Source organism: Thamnophis elegans, chromosome 10, assembly GCF_009769535.1.
Source record: "Thamnophis elegans isolate rThaEle1 chromosome 10, rThaEle1.pri, whole genome shotgun sequence".
NCBI lineage: Eukaryota > Metazoa > Chordata > Lepidosauria > Squamata > Colubridae > Thamnophis > Thamnophis elegans.
Genome location: NC_045550.1, coordinates 10,814,842 through 10,837,852, shown reverse-complemented (window position 1 = coordinate 10,837,852; position 23,011 = coordinate 10,814,842). Strand labels below are relative to the sequence as shown.

Below are 23,011 nucleotides of genomic sequence, written 5' to 3'. Positions count from 1 at the left end.
CCATTTTATGACATTTCTTGGCACGGTTGTTAAGCGAATCACTGAAGTTGTTAAGTTAGTAACCCCATCTGGTTTCCCCATTGACTTTGCTTGTCAGAAGTTCGCAAATAATGATCACATGATGCCAGGTTCACAGCTACCGTCATAAATATGAGCCAGTTGCCAAGCATCCGAATTTAAATCACGTGACCATGGAGATGCTGCAAAGGTTTGTAACTGTGAAAAATGGTCATAAGTCACTTTATTCAGGGTCGTCGTAACTTTGAATGGTCAGTAAATGAACTGTTATAAGTCAAGGACTAACTGTACTACGCACATTTGCAGATGGTGGGAAAGCATTTAGTAGGCATAATGCATTGTACTGTTGCAAGTAGCTATAAAGGTCTAAAGTTTTCTAACTATTGAAAACCCTTCTGAGATAGATTTCAACAGTTTTCATCCGCGCACTTTTAACAATGCATTTCTCCTTTTCCTTTAATGGCATCAAATAAAGTAAAATCAAAATTCTTGGAATGTGTTCCATTAAATCCTATACTCTGGAAAAACTGACTGACTTCTGTACCATAACTTTATGAGTTTTTTAAATTTGCAGCATTCATAACTGGTTTAATTTTTTTTAAGGTTAAAAAAAAATTAAATCATACACCCAGCCTCCCCAAACTGAACCAGATGTAAAAAAAGCACGCCAGTGTTTCACTTTCCTTCCTTCTCTTCTTATTTCCTCCAGAGAGAGATTACTACAGTTTATGTGACAAGCAACCAATAGGAAGATATCTCTTTCGGCAGTTCTGTGAGACTCGTCTGGAGCTGGAATGCTGTATTAAGTTTCTTGATTCAGTGGTAAGTTAGTTTTTCTTAATGCTTCAAGAGTTTACTGTATCTCGTGGGCATCTCTGGACAGGTACAAAGATTTCCTTCATTATTATTTTTTTTGTTCTTTCACAGAATGTACCTCCACAACTTTTGTAGTTTCACTGTTAAACTTTCTTCTTTATCTCCTGGCTTGTGTATATGTGTCTTTCTGTTTTCATGTTTACTTGTATCTGAATATATATGAGCAATGTACAGGTAGTCCTCAATTTACAATCACAATTGAGCCCAAATTTTATGTTGCTAAGTGTTTGTTTGCTAAGTTGAAATTTGTTAAGTGAATTTGTCCCTTTTGCTACTTTTCTTGCCACATTTGTTAAGTGAATCACTGCAGTTGTTAAATTAGTAACTGGTTGTTAAGTGAATCTGGGTTCTGCATTGACTTTGCTTTTCAGGAGGTTGCAAAACGGCTCCTGAACACTGCAACCATCGAAAATGTGAGTCAGTTGTCAAACATCTGAATGTGAATCATATCACCATTGGGATACTGCAATGGTGCTAAGTGTGAAAAATGGTCAGAAGTCGCTATTTTCAGTGCTGTTATAACTTTGAACGGTTCCACCACAAATGCGCGAACGACAAAAGCGCGCCTGACTAAACCGCAGTGACAAAACCGCGCCGATGAATGAGCGCTGAAGCGCGCCGACAACAGCGCGCCGACAGAAGCGCGCTGTAACCCTAACCCTAAACATAACCCTAAACATAACCCTAAACATAACCCTAAACATAACCCTAAACCTTACCTTAAGTTAAATCGCGCTTCTGTCGGCGCGCTTTTGACATCGTGGTTTTAGCGCCGCGGTTTTGTCGGCGCGCTTTTGTCGTTCGCGCATTTGTCGGGTCACGACTTTGAACAGTCACTAAATGAACTATTGTAAGTCGAGGATGACCTGTATATATTGCACTTATTCATTTGATTTCCTCCATGCTCAATATACAACTGAGGAGCCAGCTCGTCCAAATGGGACTTGCCTGTCCCTCTTGCTCCAGTAGCAGAGGTCTACTTTCGATCCCACCTGGCAAAGAGTTTATAATAATACAATAGCAGAGTTGGAAGGGACCTTGGAGGTCTTCTAGTCCAACCCCCTGCCTAGGCAGGAAACCCTATACCGTTTCAGACAAATGGTTATCCAACATCTTCTTAAAGATTTCCAGTGTTGGGGCATTCACAAATTCTGGAGGCAACTTCTGTTCCACTGATTGTTTCTGCTGAAGGGGTTCAGGAGAAAAGCTTTTTTCTACTATGGCTCCTGCCATCTGGAATATATGACGAGGTGAGATGGCCTCCATACTCTTGGCCTTCAGGAGGTGTTAAAAATTTGGTTCTTTCAGCTGTCCTGGGCTCCCCCAATAGAGGCTTCTAGACTGGGCGTGACTGATGGGGTAAAGAGCAGGGATGCACAGTCACTAGAGGCAAGGGAGGCGGGGCCTCACCAGTCTCCTCAGGGAAAGGAAAGGATTTTAAATAATTTTCTTAAAATAATTAAAGCCAGGGTAGTTGCTACCAGATTTCAAGTCACAGTGGTTTGGTGTCTGCTCTCAGTATTAACTAGGAGGAGGCCAGAGAAATAGGGGCCTCTTTTGCATAAGGAATTTTTCGCCTTTTAAGAGTTAAGCAAGGGTTAACAAGCAAAGAATTCCTTCTGCAAATGAGGCACGTATTCTCTCACCTCCTGTAGAGGGCATTTTTAGAGGCTTTTTAGAGTTCTCTGGGAGCAACTAGCTCAGTCTGACAGAGCTCTGGCTTTTCAAGAGGGGAGGGCAGGGCAGGGCAGGGAGAAGCAGAGTTGAAATCGTCTCTGAAACAGCTGGAAAAGGTGCGTGTGGGGAGGGGGAGGAATTCAAAAAGTTTGATCGGAAGGCAGCAGGGAAAGTGGGGGGTATGGCAGAGGAGCTGCTTTCAAGCCTTTGGAAAATATATCCAATCCAACTTCTGTGTTTGAGAGTGAGTGAATGAGAGAGGGATCGAAGTTCTCTGTGTGCGTATGTCTGTTTGAGAGAGGGGGAGGGAGGGAGGAAGGAGGGGGAGAGAGAAGAAAAAGAATGGGAAAACTTATTTTGCAAGGGGGAAAAATGCTGTCGCTTTAAATCGGAACTGAGCATGCCTGGCTGTGGAATTCTGGGAGTTGAAGTCCACAAGTCTAAAAAGTGCCTCACCAGGGCTAAAGCTGACCGCACGTCACTGGTAAAGAGAAAGTGAAAACCCCTGTATTGCCCAGTCTTTTGGAGGTTTTTAAAAAGTTTCTTATTTAATCAATTGTAATCATCTTGTGCTACCTTTTTATTATATTGTAAGCTGCCCAGAGTCACTGTAAGAGTCAGATGGGTGGCATAAAAATTAATAAATAAATATGTTACCTTATAAATAGTTATATCAAGAATGGCTTCAGGTATCCTGGGAAAAAAAAGCAGAGGGCAGCCTTAACAGTAGAATAACAGTAGAATATAGCAGAATAACAGAGTTGAAAGAGAACTTAGAGGTCTTCTAGTCCAACCCCCTGCTCAGGCAGGAAACCATATACCATTTCAGACTTGATTGCACTGTTGTGACCACCATTTTATTCTTTTGACCATCCCCTGTGGTCAAAAATTTAGTTTTATAAATAAGTATCCATCCTAATGTTGCTAAGATGTTAAACTTACACCTTAGAAATTTACAATTATAGCATGTATAGTCGAAAAAGCAAATCAAAATAATTCAGCAGAATTCAAAAGCAATTGAAAAGCATATATTAAGCATTTGCTTAAAAGCATTTTAAGAAAAAAAATACATTTTTTGTAATGTTTCAATGGCTGGTCACTGAGTGATAGATAATGTTGTCGAATAGCACTTGATAATTTGGCTAAAGTGTACCTAGTATATAGCATTACCTGTGGGACAGTGATTAAAGCTTTTGTTCTATGCACACTCAGTCTTGGAGTAAACTACACCACTAAACAGAGTAGAATTTACTCAAGAAAATAAATGGAGGATTCAGAGAGTACAAACCAGAAGTCCTTGATTGATTAGCTGTTCCGTGAATTCTGTTGGTAGCCTTAGGCAAGACTCAGTCTATTTAGCTGAGCCACTCTCTTAAAAGTAAATGCTGTGCAGTTTGTTGGATTACTGAAATAGTGTATGCCAGTGTTTCTCAAACGTGAATGCAGCACCTCGGTTCACCCACGTAACACCTATCCTCCGCGAGCTGCACTGGCTGCCTATTGGTCTTCGGATACACTTCAAGGCCCTAGTCGTCACTTATAAAGCCCTTCATGGTATTGGACCTGGGTACTTGAGAGACCGCCTGCTGCCAATTACCTCCAATAGACCGATTAGATCCCACAGATTAGGCCTCCTCCGAATTCCATCCGCCGGCCAATGCCGGCTGGCGACCACACGGAGGAGAGCCTTCTCTGTGGCTGCTCCGACCCTCTGGAACGAGCTCCCCGTGGAGATTCGAACCCTCACCACCCTCCAGGCCTTCCGCAAAGCCCTTAAAACCTGGCTGTTCCGACAGGCCTGGAGCTAAAAAGTTTTTGCCCCCCTTCTCAAATGGTATGGTTGTGTGTTTTTAAATTTTGTATTGTTATGTCTTGTCTTTTTATCCCCCTGTTTGTACCCCCTTCCCTGATTGAATTGTGAGCCGCCCTGAGTCCCCTTCGGGGAAAAGGGCGGCATATAAATGTAATCAATCAATCAATCAATCAATCAATCAACTTTAAGATGGATAGCCTTCAACTCCCAGAATTCCCCAGCCAGCCTTGCTGGCTGGAGAATTCTGGGGGTTGAAGTCCACCCATCTTAAAGTTGCACAGTTCAGAAACACTGGTGCATATGAAACCTGTTGAGAACTTGGATACAGCACAATATAAACATCACTATTCCTTCATTCTATTGTGAGTACTAACATTGCCATTACACAGACAGACAGAAGGCCATTATATCCTCCCATAAATCATTACATAGACAACTCCTTTGGCTGTACTACTGATATATTACATTTACCTGCCAAGCAGTCTCTTGTTTATTGGAAATCTCTCCACTTTAGGTCCTGAAAATTTCCTAAATCCTAGACGGTATATATTTGATAAAGATGGTTATAATGGTGAAAATCCTAGACTGTATATATTTGATAAAGATGGTTATAATGGTGAAATTGGGTTATCTAAAAATAAAGGGCTACGTTCACTGTTCTTGGTTCCCACTTGTATGGAACTCCAGGTAGTCCTTGACTTACAACAATTTATTTAGAGACTAAAATGACAACAGCATTGAAAAAAAGTGGCTTCAACCGGTCCTAACTTACAACCGTCATAGCATTTCCCCAGTATCACATGACCAAATTCAGACACTTGGCAACTGGCATGTACATGCAATGTTACCAGCCAGTTTCCAGCAGTCAGTCAATGGTGCAAGCTGGATGAACTTAATGCATACATGATTCACATAACAACTGCAATGATTTGCTTAACAACATGGCAAAAAAACTTGTAAAATAGCAATAGCAATAGCAATAGCAATAGCAGTTAGACTTATATACCGCTTCATAGGGCTTTCAGCACTCTCTAAGCGGTTTACAGGTCCTCATTTTACCCACCTTGGAAGGATGGAAGGCTGAGTCAACCTTGAGCCGGTGAGATTTGAACAGCCAAACTGCAGAACTGCAGTCAGCTGAAGTAGCTTGCAGTGCTGCATTTAACCACTGCGCCACCTCGGCTCCAGTTCAAATCAAAGCACATTGCTTTAGCAGTGGAATTCTGCTCTTAAATAAAGGACTATTTGTATGTAGATTTATGTCAAAGAAAACATTAAAATCCAAAAGACATCAACAAGCTAGATTATATAAGAAGTGCCCTGCTCAACCACTGATTAATTGTTCTAACTGTCAGGAAAATCTGTGTCACCCAGTAGCCAAGCAGATGTGTCCTCCTCTTCCATTGGTCTTCCTAGCAGCTGCTATTCAGTGTATGCTGAGTGTGTCCAGGAGACAGTATATGACTCCCAGTAGTGATAGCCCAATCTTCTGTCTATTTATCCACCCCTTATTAAAGTCATCTAAAATTGGAAGCATCACAGTATCTGATAGATGAAAATTCCATAGTTTATGTACTGACTATAGAAATACTAACTTATAACTTTGTAAGATATCCCCTGCCATAATTTCCATGTGCCTCGTTAACATCTCCTACTTTACTCCAAACTAAGTATCAGTTATGGCCTTTCTATATAGAGAAGCTCCTCTAATCACTTTGAGTAACCTTTTTTTTGTTTACTTGTTTTCATTATTGTATTATTCTGTTTTGAGACATGGGAACCATAGCATACGTTGAAGGTAGTCTGACGCTAGATTTAAATAAGAGCATTGTCATGTTCTCGTGATAGGTGGCAAAGCTTGGTGAATCTGAACTAGCCTCAGAAAAAATGGGCACAGGTGGACTTGGATAGGAAGGAGATTGTCAGGAAATCCAAGTGTTCTAGAATATCCTTTATGTTTATATCAGTGGTGGGTTTCAAAAATTGTTCGAACCTACTCTGTGGGTGTGGCCTCCTTTGTGGGAGTGGCTTGCCGCCCATGTGACCGGATGGGAGTGGCTTGCCGCCCATGTGACCGGATATGAAGATGCAGACGACACTTGTCAGAACCACCTTAAATTACCTCACACACAGCACTGGCATGCATAAGAATATGATGCAAACTTGTTTTTTAAAAGGCATCTTTGGTTTGCGTTAAAACAACTTCAACACACGCAATGTTCTGATTGCACCACAAACGCAGTAGTCATCCTTACCTTTCACAGAGGCACTGAGTTTTATAAATATGAGCATGATAGTGTAGAATAATCATATCCAAGGACCAGTGGTGGGTTTCAAAAAATCTTGGAACCTCTTCTGTAGGTGTGGCCTGCTTTCCGGGTCCACTGGTGGAACCTCTTCTAACTGGTTTGGTAGATTTGACGAACCGGTTCTACCGAATGGGTGCGAACTGGTAAGAACCCACCTCTGGTTTATATGCACACTCATATATACACATGAACACTGTATTAGAGCATGAACGCTCTCAAAATAACACTGTGGCACTATGAAACATCACAGTGAAGGGATCAAATGGCATTGGAAAATTAAAACTCTGGTCCCGGTGACTGACTCAGATTGGATCCTACAAAAAGAACAATAATTACTGCAGTTGGGTAAAGAACATTTTAGCAGGTTCTCCCCCACCCGCCCCCAATTTTTTTTTTTAATGAAATACTTCTGCTTTGGGAGGAATTGGGGAAGAAGACTATTGCAGAATGTTTCTATTTTGGTTGTTCCGGGATAGCTTTTTATTTCTTTATAAAACCTCTGGGTATTGAGTGATAAGCCAATGAAACAACCTTTTGAAGCCAGCTTATATAACATAAATCCTTGTGGGTTCTTTTTTTTTTAATCATCTGGAAGAAAAGACAATAAGGCAGAGTTACATTACATGTCATGGGAGTTCCCCAACCAAAATGGGTTGAACCTGAGGAGAAATTTTGATGGGGTCTGCCATATTTCTGCTTCAAATATCTGAGCAAATGCACTTTACCAAGTTTATGAATTTATTCCTTTATAGACCTAGATTTAGACTTAGAATAAGTTTATTGTCACTTTGATGTACACTAATCATCATACATTAAAATGAAATTTTGTTGCACGCAGCTCTCAAAGGGTGTCCACGAGAGGTGGTGGTTCTCTCTGGTTCGGGTGAACCGGTATCAGCGGCTATGGGGAGCTCTGCCCACCGCCCCGACGTAATGCGCAACTTTCTGCGCATGCGCAGAAGGGGCATGTATGCTCCTTTTGTGAACCAGTATCATTTCTATGATTAATTAGTTCCACACCAGCTGTGTGACTTTCTCAGCCCACACATCTCATAGGGTTGTTGTTGTGGAGAAAATAGGAAGAGGAGGAAGGTGTGCCTTGTGTGTCTTGTGTATTATTTTTTTTAAAATATATTTTATTCATTTTCACATTCCATTTTACAATCACTTATATACAGAGTATTTGCTATAAGAAAAAATAAAAATAAAAAAAATTAAAACAAAATAAAAAAGAAAACACAACTCATCATTCACAACCCCACCTGACACTTCCATCCTCCATACACATGTGTCTTGTGTATTTTGTTGTGGAGAAAATAGGAGGAGGAAGAATATGTGTCTGCCATCTGGGTTATTTATAAAAATAATAAAGGCGGAATTAAAACATCCAAAATAAATAATAATAATTAAGCAATTCTTAGATGAAACTAATCATTTTTTTCTAAACAAATATATCTTTTCAAGAGATAAATAAATATAAAATGTGGCAAAAGGAAACATACTGAGCCATAAGAGCTGAGGTGGCGCAGTAGGTAGAGTGCAGTACTGCAGGCCACTTCAGCTGACTGCAGTTCTGCAGTTCGGCTGTTCAAATCTCACCGGCTCAAGGTTGACTCAGCCTTCCATCCTTCCGAGGTGGGTAAAATGAGCACCCAGACTGTTGGGGGCAATATGCTGACTCTGTAAACCGCTTAGAGAGGGTTGAAAGCCCTATGAAGTGGTATATAAGTCTAACTGCTATTGCTATAATGGTTAGGGCCAGAATTGTGCTGGATTAAGTCATAAAAACATGTCAAGGACTGTCCTTCTGCCTGTGTATACAAATGCCTAGAAACTAAAGTAGAAATATGTCCTCTTTAGATTAAAAATATTTTGTATATCAGCAGGACTTCGGCTTCCTTGCCATGTGCTATTCTCTCTTTGCAGCGTTCATGAATTGTGTCAGTTGAAGATAAGACTCCAGATTTTCTAAGCTTTTTTTTAAAAAAAAATAGCTCTTTTATGCATATGATTTTTAATCTCTGAAATTGTTTCCAAAGGGTGATAATGGTTGGATGATGGAAAAAGCATCATTAAGATGCTATAAACATTCTTGTCTATTGGTGCTTTGAAAAGGAACATGACCTGTGGTCTGATAAAATCTAAATGGACAAGAAATTTTATGAAAGAACGCTGCAAGTCTCTTTGTACCGACTTTATGGGTATTTAATTGCTTCATCTTCTTGCATTTAAAAGGAATGGAAGGGTTGTAGTTATGTCTTTTTTAACAGTCAGTGTGTTTCTTATCTAAAGCATGCTTATCTTGCAGTATGAAAATTTGTTTCATAGTGGCTATTTAATAAGAGAAATGTAATTGCACTGCTGATTTCTAAAATATTCTGAGATGATATTATGATAAGAATGATTGGTTCATCGTAGGTCTACTTTTGAGGTCATATAATAAAAAAAGAGCACGTCATATGCAATGTACTGAAATGCTCTGGGGAATATAGAAACAGCTTTAGTCTGCTACCAAGAACATTTTTATGGTCTGAAATGAAGGGGATATGATATTCTAAGGACATTGTGCTGACCATCAACTGTTCAGGTGGTCATGAGAGGTCTCTTTGGCAAAATCAGGAATCTAATTCTCCTGAATGTTTTCACATGATGCATTTTTTGTAAGCCTGAATCAGTCGATGGAGGAGGAATAATTTCATTTCAATTCTTCTTGTGTACCATATCCGTCATCAGATGTTGGCGATCATGTTGGTGAACTATTCTTATCAACAAGATTCAAGATTCAAGATTTAATAAATTTATATGCCGCCCAATCCCGAAGGACTCCGGGCGGCTTACATAAAACAATTCTAAAAGAATACTAAAAAATTTAAAATAGAGAGAGAACAAATTAAAAAGACACATCATGCACTCAACCTCAGTGGGGCTGGACCTCGTTCATGAGGTCAACAGCCCCAGGCCTGACGGAACAGCCAGGTCTTAGTAGACTTTCGGAAGGCCGAGAGAGTGGGGAGGTCCGGATCTTGGGGGTAGATCGTTCCATAGGGCCGGGGCAGCTACAGAGAAGGCCCTCCCCTGAGGAGCCACCAGACGACATTGTCGAGTCGACGATACCCGGAGAAGGCCCATCCTGTGAGATCTTATCGGACGCTGGGAGGTATGTGGCAGAAGACAGAGATTAGATTTTGAAGCCATGATGCTCTCCTTCTGCCTGGACTTCATTTGCCTTCAATCTTTCCTTGTAGCATTAAGTGAAGTATGCCATTATTTTCCTGGGTGTCGCATCACATGCCCAAAATATTCTTTCACTTTTTTATGGTTTTGATGATTTCCCTTGGCTTTCCCAGCTGGCTTATCACCTCCTCATTTCTGATTTTGTTAATCCAACTTATACGTAACAGCTGCCTGTAAATCCACATTTCAAATGCTTCTAGTCTGTTTAAGTGGCATCTTGTCAGAGACCAACTCTCTACTCCATAGGATAGAGCAGGATAGAAAAAAATGTAGCATCTGACAAGCCTGATTTTCAATCTTTTTCATTTTGAAGGAAATATCTTTTTCATTTTGAAGAATGCAGTTCGAGTTTTCTCTATCCCTGTTTTGACTTCAGTGGTCTTCATTTCGATAGTTACTTATTTTTGGAAGTGCTGCGCATTTTTAAAAACCTAAGTAAAATATTTGAAGGAGTAGTGTATGCATTAGTGCACATGAAATGCCTTTCATCAAATCACTTTGAAGAGGCAGTTTCAGAAGGTTTGCCCCAGTTTCTTTGTCCTTCCCATGTGATCTGATGACAGAAATAGCTTCAGATTGGAACACAAAGTGTGTATTTCTTCTTTGAAAAAGCAGTGATGATCTTAGAACGTCATTAATTAATTACATTAATTTCATGAACTGTGGAGTGCCCTAGATGTAATTTATGAAGATGAAAAGCCAAAATCTTTAAAACTCTTCTTGAACATTATAAACCCTGAGATGTTTGTTGATTCTTAGATAGTAAGATCAATAATGCCTGGAAGATGAAATAAATGTGTCTGTTGGGAGGATAGACAAAGAATAGGACGTTCACACAGATATAATCACGCAAGTGTCACAATTTCCATACCTGAATCAGACATCCTGATTCTAATACTTAATTGTGGCATTTGTGAGGTTGCATCATTGTCCGTCTGGTGTCACAGTGGTTTGATTTGGACACTACTGTGAAGTCCTGAACATCTGGATGGCACCAGTTTAAGGATGAACCTTTAGATCAATAATATTTTGGAAGGGATGTAGAAAAGGAATGTGTGGATCCAGAGTGGTGGTGGGGAATATTTGAAAGCAATTTTCTCCATATTTACAAATCTTAATTTTTCTGAATATTTTCCTCTTAAACATGTCCTAGATTCAAATCAACCATTGGTAAATTTAATAAGAAGTTCTACCATGTTTCCTAAAAGCTAAAATTATTCTCATAAAGATGTTTCAGCATGAATTCTGTAGGGCAAAGTTGTCAAATTTGCATTTAGATGTATAGAAATAAATCAATTATTTGAAATATAGTAAGTTAAAGAACAGTTTCAAAACTTCTGCTATTCTTTTTACATATACTTTTTAAATAAAACTTTGGACACCTTTTCAAAAGATGCCTTCAAATAGTGAATTGCCCTTTTTAAATAGGTCTGTAACATCTTTCACAGGTGGAAAAATCTGTACCCACAAAAGCACTAGATTGCTAAAAGTGTTAGTTTGCCATTTAAAACAAATTATCAAATATGATTTATTATATTATGTCATACCACATTGAATGTATATTTTTGCAGAGCTGAAGTTCATTGTCCGTAATTAATAAGAAGTAATTGGTTTGGCATTTATCTGGGAGATTCTAACCTTTGAGAATCCTTTTCACACATCCATGGAATTATAACCATGTTTAGACTAAAAATATCAAAACTACATTATTTTAACTAATTTAAATATTAACATATTATTAACACATTAACACATGTGAATGAACATATGCAGATAGGTTATGGTAAACTGGTTTCCCTTTAATATGGATCCTGCCTATGTTTGAGTGATCCCACTTGGGTGTTCATTTCTAGCTTTTTTCTGTCCATCTAAGTTTGTTCCAAAATTTCAGCAGACAGTTGACCTTTAAGGCTGAAGAGTATTTTGAGTGTGCATGTCTCATCAGGTAGAGATTTTCGTAGTGCAAGCTGCCTGATCCTTCTTGTATAGAAATGCCATGGATTTAAATTCAAAACAGTTGAAAAGTATATTTATTGCTATTATGCTCCTTCCTCATATACGTATTTATGCATGATGAGGAGGAAAGAAATGCAGGGTTTGTAAAAGGTTTTACACAGCTATGCAGATCTTACTATGCAGAGATGGGTTTCTACCAGTTCGCACCTATTCGGTAGAACCGGCTCATCAAATCTACTGAACCGGTTAGAAGAGGTTCCACCAGTGGACCCAGAAAGCAGGTCACACCTACAGAAGAGGTTCCAAATTTTTTTGAAACCCACCACTGGTCCTTGGATATGATTATTCTACACTATCATGCTCATATTTATAAAACTCAGTGCCTCTGTGAAAGGTAAGGATGACTACTGTGTTTGTGGTGCAATCAGAACATTGCGTGTGTTGAAGTTGTTTTAACGCAAACCAAAGATGCCTTTTAAAAAACAAGTTTACATCCATATTCTTATGCATGCCAGTGCTGTGTGTGAGGTAATTTAAGGTGGTTCTGACAAGTGTCGTCGGCATCTTCATATCCGGTCACATGGGCGGCAAGCCACTCCCATCCGGTCACATGGTCAGCAAGCCACTCCCACAAAGGAAGCCACACCCACAGAGTAGGTTCGAACAATTTTTGAAACCCACCACTGTTACTATGGGTATATATGTGGGGACCAATGTTTTGTGCTATGCTGTTTTTATTTACAACCACAGAAAAAGTATATTTATATACAATATATGAATACATGAACATTCATATTTATACATGTGCAAAATACGAAGCACAATTTATCTTTTTTTGCATCTTTTTTTCTAGGTAGAATATGAACTACTTCCAGATGAAAAATTGGGAGGGAAAGGCAAAGAAATTGTGATGAAATACCTCATCCCAGGGGTAAGGAACACTTGAAATCTTGTATGTTGCTGTTATGTCTAGTAAACGTTTTCTCAATAGTATTGAGCTCTGCAACAAATGTTTTAAAAATGTATGCATGTGACTATCCTGGAATGATTTTGCCTTGGTTGGACATCTCTGTTTCACATGTACCATCAATAGATGCTGTACCAGTAAGTGATTTTAGCCCAGTGTTGTCTTTCAGGTGGTGTGTTTGTATACACAGATGGTAGATTATCTATTTTGGGTAGATAATCAGTGCTCCATCTCTTTGCTTATAATTATTTAATGACTATGTTTTGCCAAAAAGTTCCACTATTTTTCTATGATCTATCGTAGAACTATGATGGAACTTTTGTTCCATAAATGTTTGAGTGAAGAATGCATTTAACGTTACAAGATGTTCTTATTGTCTCTAGAAGGTGCCAGCTCAATGGACGCTATTGTATATGTGCAGAATCTGAAAAGTACCATATTTTTTGGAATATAAGTTGCTCTGAAGTATAAGACACATCTAGATTTTGGGGAGGAAAACAAGTGAAAAACATCTGCCTCTGCCTCCCAGCAATTTGCCTCCTTGCAACAAACAATACAGACAATATACACTGTTTGTAGTGTTATATTTCAGACTATACTTGTACAGACGCTGTTAAAATTGATGTGCTCTCTGGAAGTATAGTTATTCTCTCCTATTTAAAAGAATAGCACTTTTTAAAACAATAGCACTGGGCCTCTTCAGATCAAGCATTTATTTAAAAAAAAAACTTCTTCATTTTGTTAAATTGTCTAGAATAATAATAAAGCAGTCTTTTAAAAAAATAAAATAATTTGAACATTCTATAGGCAGTTGTTGACTTACCTCCTTGCAGCAAACAACCTGATTAGTACAAGGGAAAAAAAATCTGCCTCTGCCTCCCAGCAGTTTGCCTGCTGGAGCAAACAGCAAGTTTCACTTTCAATTTCTCCCGATCATCAGCTGTTTCAGGCTGCAGGGATTGCTATAGCTTATTAAAGCCTCCGCAAGCCCCCATTTGCTGCAAAGAGGTAAATTGTTGGGAGGCAGAGGCCAAAGGATTGGGGCCGGTGAGTGGGTGGGGCTACATTCAGTGTATAAGAGGCATCCAAATTTTCACCCTCTTTTAGGGGAGGAAGGTGCATCTTATACTCTGAAAAATACAGTAGGCTTTTTCTAACTTTTAACACATGACAGAGCTAAAAAAAATGAGGATGTTTCAAGTAGACAAAGTACTTCTTCAAACCAATTTTCAACAGAATCGCATCACTTCTGCTGTGTAGAGCTCCTTGTTGAAACAAATTGAAGTCAGAACCTACGGACTTAAACAATAATGTATGTTGTTGAAGCCCAGATATTTCACAGTGATAAAATTTATCTGAACATCATAATAAGAAGCAAAAGATCTTGGAATATTTATAACAAATTTAATTTAGCTGCAATCCCATTATAGATAGATTTTCATGTGCAAAACCAAGCTGGGCTCTCTGTCAGTGGTTTTCTCCACTTTCACAGAATTTTTTAAAATAATTCCTATAAAGTAGGTTCCAGTTTATTTCATGCTCTTCTCTGCGAAATTATCTGCTGTCAATAATCCAGTCATTTCATCTAGGAATATATAATCTAATTAGTATAGTGGGGTTATTTTTCTGAACAATAATTAAGTTATTAATGAAATGGTGGCGTTCCAATGTAGTCTGCAGGATTTAGGATTTTTTTTAATCCCTCTTGGTATTTTGATCTAATGGCACAACTGTCCTTTTTCCCTGACCTCACTACTATTCAGCTATGCACAAATCAATGCATTCATCATTCCTAAACAAGACTTTATCCATGTAAACACAGTCTGGGAAACAGTCAGGGCAATGGGAAAGGAGTGGAATATTTAACTCTCCTTCTTAAATAAGATATTTCCTACTTTTTAAATGTTAACTTACAAATGAAGATGATATTTCTAACCACAAAAAGCTTGGTCTGAGACTCCTGGGGAAAGTTTCCTAATAAAATGCACCACTTCTTATTTCATAGTCACATATGACTTCTAGCAGCTACTTTTCCTCAAGACTGAAGCAATGGCTTTTCCATCATCAGTTCAGATGCTCCCTTTCATCTTGTATGAGGGGGTCATTATACTGGGTTCAGATAATTAAGAAACATTTGAGCACTAGTCAACGTGGCTTAGATTTTGCTACTTGTAAGGAATTGTACAAATGTGAATCTATACCTGTTAGGTGGCAATCTCATCAGGACACAGATTCTTATGAATTAATTTGATGTTAGCAAATGGACTGAGACAATTTACTCTGTTATTTTCATTTGCTTGTAGCCCAGTGTCAGAAGCAGTGGACTAAGGAAGTGCTAAGCCTTAAATACCTGAAATCCCTAAGCTTTCTCAACTATGATTTGGGTCTATGACCATTGCTTAGATTCCTTTTCAGTAAAAACATACCTGGCCCATGGAACAACATTATATCTCTTTTAAGAACATATTATTCAGAGCTGTGATGGTGGAGTAGTTAGAATACAGTACTGCAGGCTAACTCACTGTTCACACCAGGAGTTTGATTTTGAGGGTTAACTCAGCCTTCCATCCTTCCAAGGTTGGTAACATAAAGACCCAAATTGTTGGGGCAAATATGCTGATTCTGTAAACTGCTTAGAGAGGGCTGCAAAGCACTGTGAAGTGATATATAAGTGCCATTGCTATTCTAAATGTTGCTATTATACATTCATTATGAGAACCAGAAATGAAAACCTATTTCTTTTTTTAAATTAGACTGTATTTTATTTTGAGAACCTGAAAGTGAACACAGGGAACAGACTAATTAGTGCAGAAAGACCATTGTATCTTTTTCTCTGAGAGCTTAAGATAGCATCCATTTAGTATCATTGTACAGTAGGACTGATTTCTTTTAAACTTTGGGAATAAGCGTTTGAAAAAGTTTGTTTACTAAAAACCCGAATGAGTGTTTAAATATCTAGGGTATTGGCTTCTGTCTATATGTAATGTAATGCAGTCAGCTTGGCCCAATATGTCATGAAAAGAGCAACTTTTCTCAGGCTCAATTTTCAGGCTCAAGCCAGGCTTCAGGGATAAATTCCCAGTTGAGTAAAGAAAAGTGATGTTCCTTGTATTTTGTAAAAGACGCTCTCACTCTTCTCTATAACAGAGAAGCACTATTTTTGAACAACTCTCTTTAAATAAACCAAAGGAATTCCCATTTATACTGTAAAGATTTTTTTAAATAAAAAAACTGTTGCAATTGAAATTCATTGCAAATATATGGTTCAAATCTTTTATGTCTTGTATTAATAACATCAGTGTAGTCATGTTAAGCAATAAACCAGCTGTCTCATGTAGCAGTAGTATTTTTGGAGACAAAGTTTACTTCTCAACAAAAAAAAATCACATAACACTCAGTTGTCTTATGCCTATACAAGCACGTACACAAAACTGACACACTGCATGAAGCATAGAAATGGTTTCTGCAGTAAAATGACTGTATGACCCAAATATCACATATTCTGGAAAATTATATCCAAGACCTTAGAAGTGACAGTTCCCAGATATTTTTGAAAACTCATGTCTATATTAAACCCAAGTACTATTAAAAAAAACTACATAAATAAATTTAATACATTTATAAATAAATACAAGTCTCTTTTATTCCCTGGATTGATTGAATTGTTCTGCTGAAATTTTAAAAAAGCTTCAAATGATCCTGATTCCAGTGACATATTCATGAACGACAAATACTACCTAAACCAGTTTTCTTATTAACACCATTCCCTGTTGCTGTAACTGAAGGCCTTAGTGCATGGGAAAGGAAACAGTGCATAGAATAAAATACACAGAATTGTGGCATTTCATGTAAGTAAGAACCCTGATAACACAACAACTCTATGTGGCTATAATGAAAGCAGGGTATTGGTAAGAAGAGCGTTTCTCAAAGGAAGTATCTTAAATCAGCTAATACAGAAGGGGCACCTGGATGAAAAGCAAACATTGGTAGCCAAGAATTATATTCTTATAGTTGCCATGTTTGGTTCCACCACAAATGCGCGAACGACAAAAGCGCGCCTGACTAAACCGCGGTGACAAAACCGCGCCGTCAAAACCGCGCCGACGAATGAGCGCTGAAGCGCGCCGACAACAGCACGCCGACAGAAGCGCGCTGTAACATAACCCTAAAAATAACCCTAAAAATAACCCTAAACCTAACCCTAATCCTAACCCTAAACCTAACCCTAAACCTAACCCTAAACCTTACCTTAACTTAAATCGCGCTTCTGTCGGCGTGCTGTTGTCGGCGCGCTGTTGTCGGCGCGCTTTTGACATCGCAGTTTTAGCGCCGCGGTTTTGTCGGCGCGCTTTTGACGTTCGCGCTTTTGTTGGGTCACGGCCATGTTTATATAATTAAAGGAATCAAGATTTTCCATTAAACCCAATATGTTCTCATATACAAGAAAATACATCCAGTTCAGAAACTGATTTAACTCACAGACAATCAGAAGTTTTTGTACTATGACTGTTCCATTATGGCAAATGTCAAGTTATTCCAGTACATCGTTTGCCCACCACTGCTACTCCAAGACAGGTAATAATGTACTCAGATAAGTCAAGTTCCTATATGATTTCATGTGCAAATAGCAGGTTTTGAGGGATTTGGGAGTGGGAGGTAAGCCTGTACAATTGTTTAGTTCTCTATAGGAATTTTAAAATACTTTTAATTTAAAATATGTTGAAAGAGAACAGAAAATGAAATTCCTATATTAAGCCCGTTAGCTGTAAACATTTATGTGAAAGAGAATAGTTTTCAGAATTATCTTTTCCATTTTCATTTCATAAAATCAAGAGAGTACTGCACCCAGATTAATTTACCTGTTGCCACAGTAGGTAAAACTATAACTGTAACTTGCAATAGGTTTTGGTTGTATAAGGTTTTGTGGATGAGTAAGAGGATAAATTCATATAGAATATGCCAGGAGTATCCTCACTTTTGTCTCTGCTGATCTTTTCACCAAATATTCTTTAGTGTTTGGATTTGACTTCTATTGTTAAATCAAATCTTAACCGCAAAATAATGTCTCTGTTAGTCGCATATTCTGTATGTGAATATGTGGGAAGCCTCTTCCCTCCCAGAAGAATGAAATGCTTTAGGAAATATTAAAAAGGCACAATATTATATTTCCCTGGATGATACAAGAAGAAACAAGTTTTAAAGGCAGAAAACAGTTCCCTGCAGCCAGCATATCTACAAAATAAAAGACCTTCAGCTCCATGGTGATGGGATTAAGACATGACCCTCTAGGATATTATAGAATTATCTAGCAGCAAGGCTCATTGCATTAAAAAATCACCTGGGGACATTGAATCACCCAGCAAGCTTCAACCAAGCTTGACTCAGAAAACCTACAAGGTTAGCTATGACCCTTGCCCAGGAACAGGAAGCTCATATTCAAAGCCCAAAAGAAGGGATAAATAACCCTCTCTCTCAACTCCCATGTGTTCAGCTGCACCAGGACCATGTGCTTGATAGTTCTGCTTTATCACTAAACCATCTTTCCAATCAGTCGCCATGTTTCCATTGTCTTTCTCCCCACTTGGAACTGAACCAGATGGATATTTCTTCCAACAGTATGTTGCCTTTACTTGTTTCTCAGATCCAAAACCACCATCTCTTTTCCAATCAAATCAGAGCTCATGATCTTCTCTCCTGCCATCATTATTTGTGTTTCTTTCTAATCTGTTTTACAAAATCGATTAGAAACTTGAGTTAAGATGCTCCCTGTGTACCGTTCCGTACAGAATCAGAAGACTACTAAACATTGCTAAATAGAACATTAATCGGTCCCACCACAAATGCGCGAACAACAAAAGCGCGCCTGACTAAACCGCGGTGACTAAAGCGTGGTGACAAAACCGCGCGACGAATGAGCGACGAATTAGCCCTAAAGCGCGCCGACAAAAGCGCACCAACAGAAGCGCGCTGTAACGTAACCCTAAACCTAACCCTAAACCTAACCCTAAACCTAACCCTAAACCTAACCCTAAACCTTACCTTAACTTAAATCGCGCTTCTCTCGGCGCGCTGTTGTCAGTGCGCTGTTGTCGGCGCGCTTTTGAAATCGCGGTTTTAGCGCCGCGGTTTTGTCGGCGCGCTTATGACGTTCACGCTTTTGTCGGGTCACGCATTAATCTAGGTTCTTAACTGCCATCAAAGTTCTTTTCAGTGATTGAAGAACAACAACTGCATCAGTTTTATGATCTGAATTCCTATTTGCTATCTTCTCTTGAGGAAGAAAAAAAAATACATAACCATGGAAACTTTGGAAGGCTAACAGGACAAGAGTATCACCTTAATCTATCCAGAAGTAGGAAGGGGGAAGAAAAATACATTGTCCCCTTTGCTTTTTAAAACAAGCGATGAAAGAGGGAGCTCCCACTCTTACAAAGGAGAACACTGCTAACATTTATATGAACACATTATTTCTCTTTTGGATTGTTAAAACATGGAAAAAATGAATTTGTTACCTAGCAAATTATCTTTTCTGGATCTTCTAATAAATATGACTGCCCAGAAATGTGAATAGGTATATCAGAAAAAATACCCTAATTATGATTGAGCAAAGTGAGGGGAAATACAGCTATGCTATCTATTGAAAAAGGGAAGTGATGGCTCAGTGGTTAAGACGCTGAACTTGTCGATCAGAAAAGGCGGCACCTTGGCAGTTCGAATACCTAGTGCCGTGTAATGGAGTGAGCTCCCATTACTTGTCCCAGCTTCTGCCAACCTAGCAGTTGGAAAGCAGATAAAAAATGCAAGTAGAAAAATAGGAATAACTTTTGGTGGGGAGGTAACAGCGTTCTATGTGCCTTCAAGAAGAAATTGTTCTACTACAATTTCCAATCACTCCCAATGAATTTTAGCTAGATTGAATTAGTCAAATTTATAGTTAAGACCTTAATCCTTGAGCTAAGATTTTATATTTATAAATATATTTTCTAGTTATATTTATATATTAAATATTGTATATTTATATATAGCAACGTGAGTGCTGTTCTTATGATTTAGAGGAACTGTTATGAAAGGGGGAAAGAGAAAACTCTAATCAGCCATAGGTGGAAGATGTTTCTTTTCTGATTCCTATCCAAACCCATCAATTGAATATGAATAGAATAGCAGAGTTGGAAGAGACCTTGGAGGTCTTCTAGTCCAACCCCTTGCTTAGGCAGGAAACCCTACACCACTTCAGACAAATGGTTATCCAGCATCTTCTTTAAAATTCCCAGTGTTGGAGCATTCACAACTTCTGGAAGCAAGTTGTTCCATTGATTAATTGTTATAACTGTCAAGAAATTTCTCCTCAGTTTTAGGTTGCTTCTCTCCTTGATTAGTTTCTATCCATTGCTTCTTTTCCTGCCGTCAGGTGCTTTGGAGAATAGCTTGCTCCCTCTTCTTTGTGGCAACTCCTGAGTTATTGGAACATTGCTATCATGTCTTCCCTAGTCCTTCTTTTCATTAAAGACAGACCCAGTTCCTGCAACCGTTCTCAATTCTCAATACCAGCAGAATCTCCCAAGAATATCCAAAATTACCCAAGATATTTCAAGTTATAAATGGAGCACACATCTTTATTATCTGGATTGCACTTACATTAAACAATAAACATACCGATCTAGAACCAAAAGTTTCCATATACAAGAATAACTTCAAATTCTCTTCACCTCCCGCCCAAAATCCTTAAGAGGCTTTTGAGGACAATGCGCACTCTATATATGTGTCATCCAGACACACATACAAATTCTTTTTTTAAAAAACCAAGTGCATTTTAAACAACAAAGTTATTCACACCATTCAACAATCTTACTTGTCTTGCAAAAATGTCAAGGGATAGCATCCTCTTACCTCTCTTTTCTCATTTTGCACCTCTTCCTCACTGGCCCTGACCCAGATCCAAATGGACTGCTAAGCAGTTCTCCCAGTCACGATCTGTTCACTTAGCAGTGAGATGCTGATCACACCTTGTTCTTTTGGCCTCAGTCCTTTCTGCAGCTGGTACTTTAGGTCGATTTTCTTTATGAGTGGGACTTGTCCTCTGATCCACCTCCATTGACCCCCCAAATTGCAGAGAGGTCTACTTTTTCCCTTTGCCTTTTGGTTATGAGTAATCTCCCCATCCTCAACTGGAGGGCTTTGTCTTTTAACTCTCCTTGATTGTTATAAGCTGCTTGACTCATTAGATAGCTTTCTTTCAAACTGGAAAGTTCTGCTTCTTACACTTAAGTAACATTCATGTCCCGTGAGAGACCGCCTCCTGCCAATTACCTCTCTATGACCAATTAGATCCCACAAATTAGGCCTCCTCCGGATTCCATCAGCTAGCCAGTGTCGATTGTCGACCCCCTGGGGGAGGGCCTTCTCTGTGGCTGCTCCGGCCCTCTGGAACGATCTCCCTATGGAGATTCGGACCCTCACCACCCTTCAGGCTTTCCGCAAAGCCGTTAAGACCTGGCTGTTCCGGCAGGCCTGGGGCTGATGAGTTCCCAGCCCCACTCGAATTGTTGTGCCTGTTGCGGAGTTTTAATCTGTCTTTGTAATTGTTTTGTCTTGTTTGTTTTCATTGTATTACCCCCCTTCCCTATGAGTTTGTTAGCCGCCCTGAGTCCCTCTGGGAATAGGGCGGCATACAAGTTTAATAAACCATAAACCAAACCATAACCATAACCGTGTTCAATCTTAAAAAATCTCCTTTTTATTGATTCAAGTTGCTTTCCTAGAGAAATAACTTCTTTTTCTTTTTCTTCATCCTCTTTTCATAGTCATTACATCTAGGCTTCTGTTCCTATTCTCTGGGTCATCCCTTGTTTGGGTGAAAAAGAGTCCTTTATCTCATTATGTGGTGAAATTCAAATGTTTTTACTACCGGTTCGATGGGCGTGGCTTGGTGGGTGTGGTTTGGTTTGGTGGGTGTGGCAGGGGAAGGATACTGCAAAATCGCCATTCCCACCCCACTCTGGGGCCAGTCAGAAGTGGCATTTGCCGGTTCTCTGAACTACTCAAAATTTCTGCTACCGGTTCTCTAAAACCTGGCAGAACCTGCTGGATTTCACCCCTAATACATTTTCTCTTGTTTATTTACACTTTATCTTTCTTCTGTTCTGCCTTGGGCTAACCTCAATCTCTGGATATCCAGATTCTTAGCTCCCGAATTATTTCTTTGATTGTCATGGCGAATGTCTATCAGTTTTCACCAGATTCACTCATTTCCTCATCTTTATGCCATTCTTATGCCATACCTATTAATAACTGTTGTAATATGCATTATACAAACAGCATCCAGAAATATGACAGTCTCATCAGTATCATTGTTGCTTATTGCACACAAAGTACATAATCCAAAATGTGTGAGATGCTTCTGTTGACCTAGAGAGCTTTCCAGCTAAACACTTGATTACGGTTCCACCACAAAACCGCGGTAGACTAAAGCCCGCTCGACGAAAGCGCGTACGTGACGTCATCACAGCGCGATGAAAACAGCACGCTGTGAGCGGGAAACTTAAAAATAACGTGAAAACCTTACCCTAACCCCCCCCAAACCTAACCCTAAGCCTAACCCTTAACCTAACCCTAAACCTAACCCTATACCTAATCCTTAACCTAACGCTAAACCTAACGCTAACCCTTAACCTAACCCTAAACCTAACCCTAACGCTTAACGTAACCCTAAACCTAACCCTAACCCTTAACCTAACCCTTACCTTTGTGTGAATCGGCTTGCTGTAAAAGCACTTTTTAAAGCGCCCTTTTTTTCCCGCGGTCGTATTTGTCGCGCTGCTGATGACGTCACGTACGCGCTTTAATCGGGTGCGCTTTAGTGGACCATGGTTTTGACGGGTCACACTTGATTACGGCTTACACAAAGTACTAAGTTTTAAAAGGGGCTGAGCTGCATGTCCCATCGCCCTCAGTAAGTAGAGCACTTTCTTCCTTTCAACAATCCCATTTAAGTTTCCAATTGCCCATGATTGTTAGCGGTAGGAGTCCCATCCCCCTTAGCCAGTAGAATAGATTTACGGTATTGATCCAAAGCCATGAATATATTAATGATCAATAACACATGCTCCCTTCTTTAAATATTTTGTTTCAGTCTAAATTTTGTACTAACCTATACAGGTTTTT

General features: G+C 39.2%; 1 protein-coding gene across 1 annotated transcript in view; it reads left to right on the top strand.

Annotated features, from left to right (window-relative positions):
- The window catches only part of GRK5 (G protein-coupled receptor kinase 5), a 196,016-nt gene that overhangs the window by 118,371 nt on the left and 54,634 nt on the right, over positions 1-23,011 (top strand). Inside the window, 2 exon segments of the mRNA XM_032225719.1 lie at positions 728-840; positions 12,737-12,814. Coding sequence (XP_032081610.1) covers positions 728-840; positions 12,737-12,814 — 191 coding nt within the window.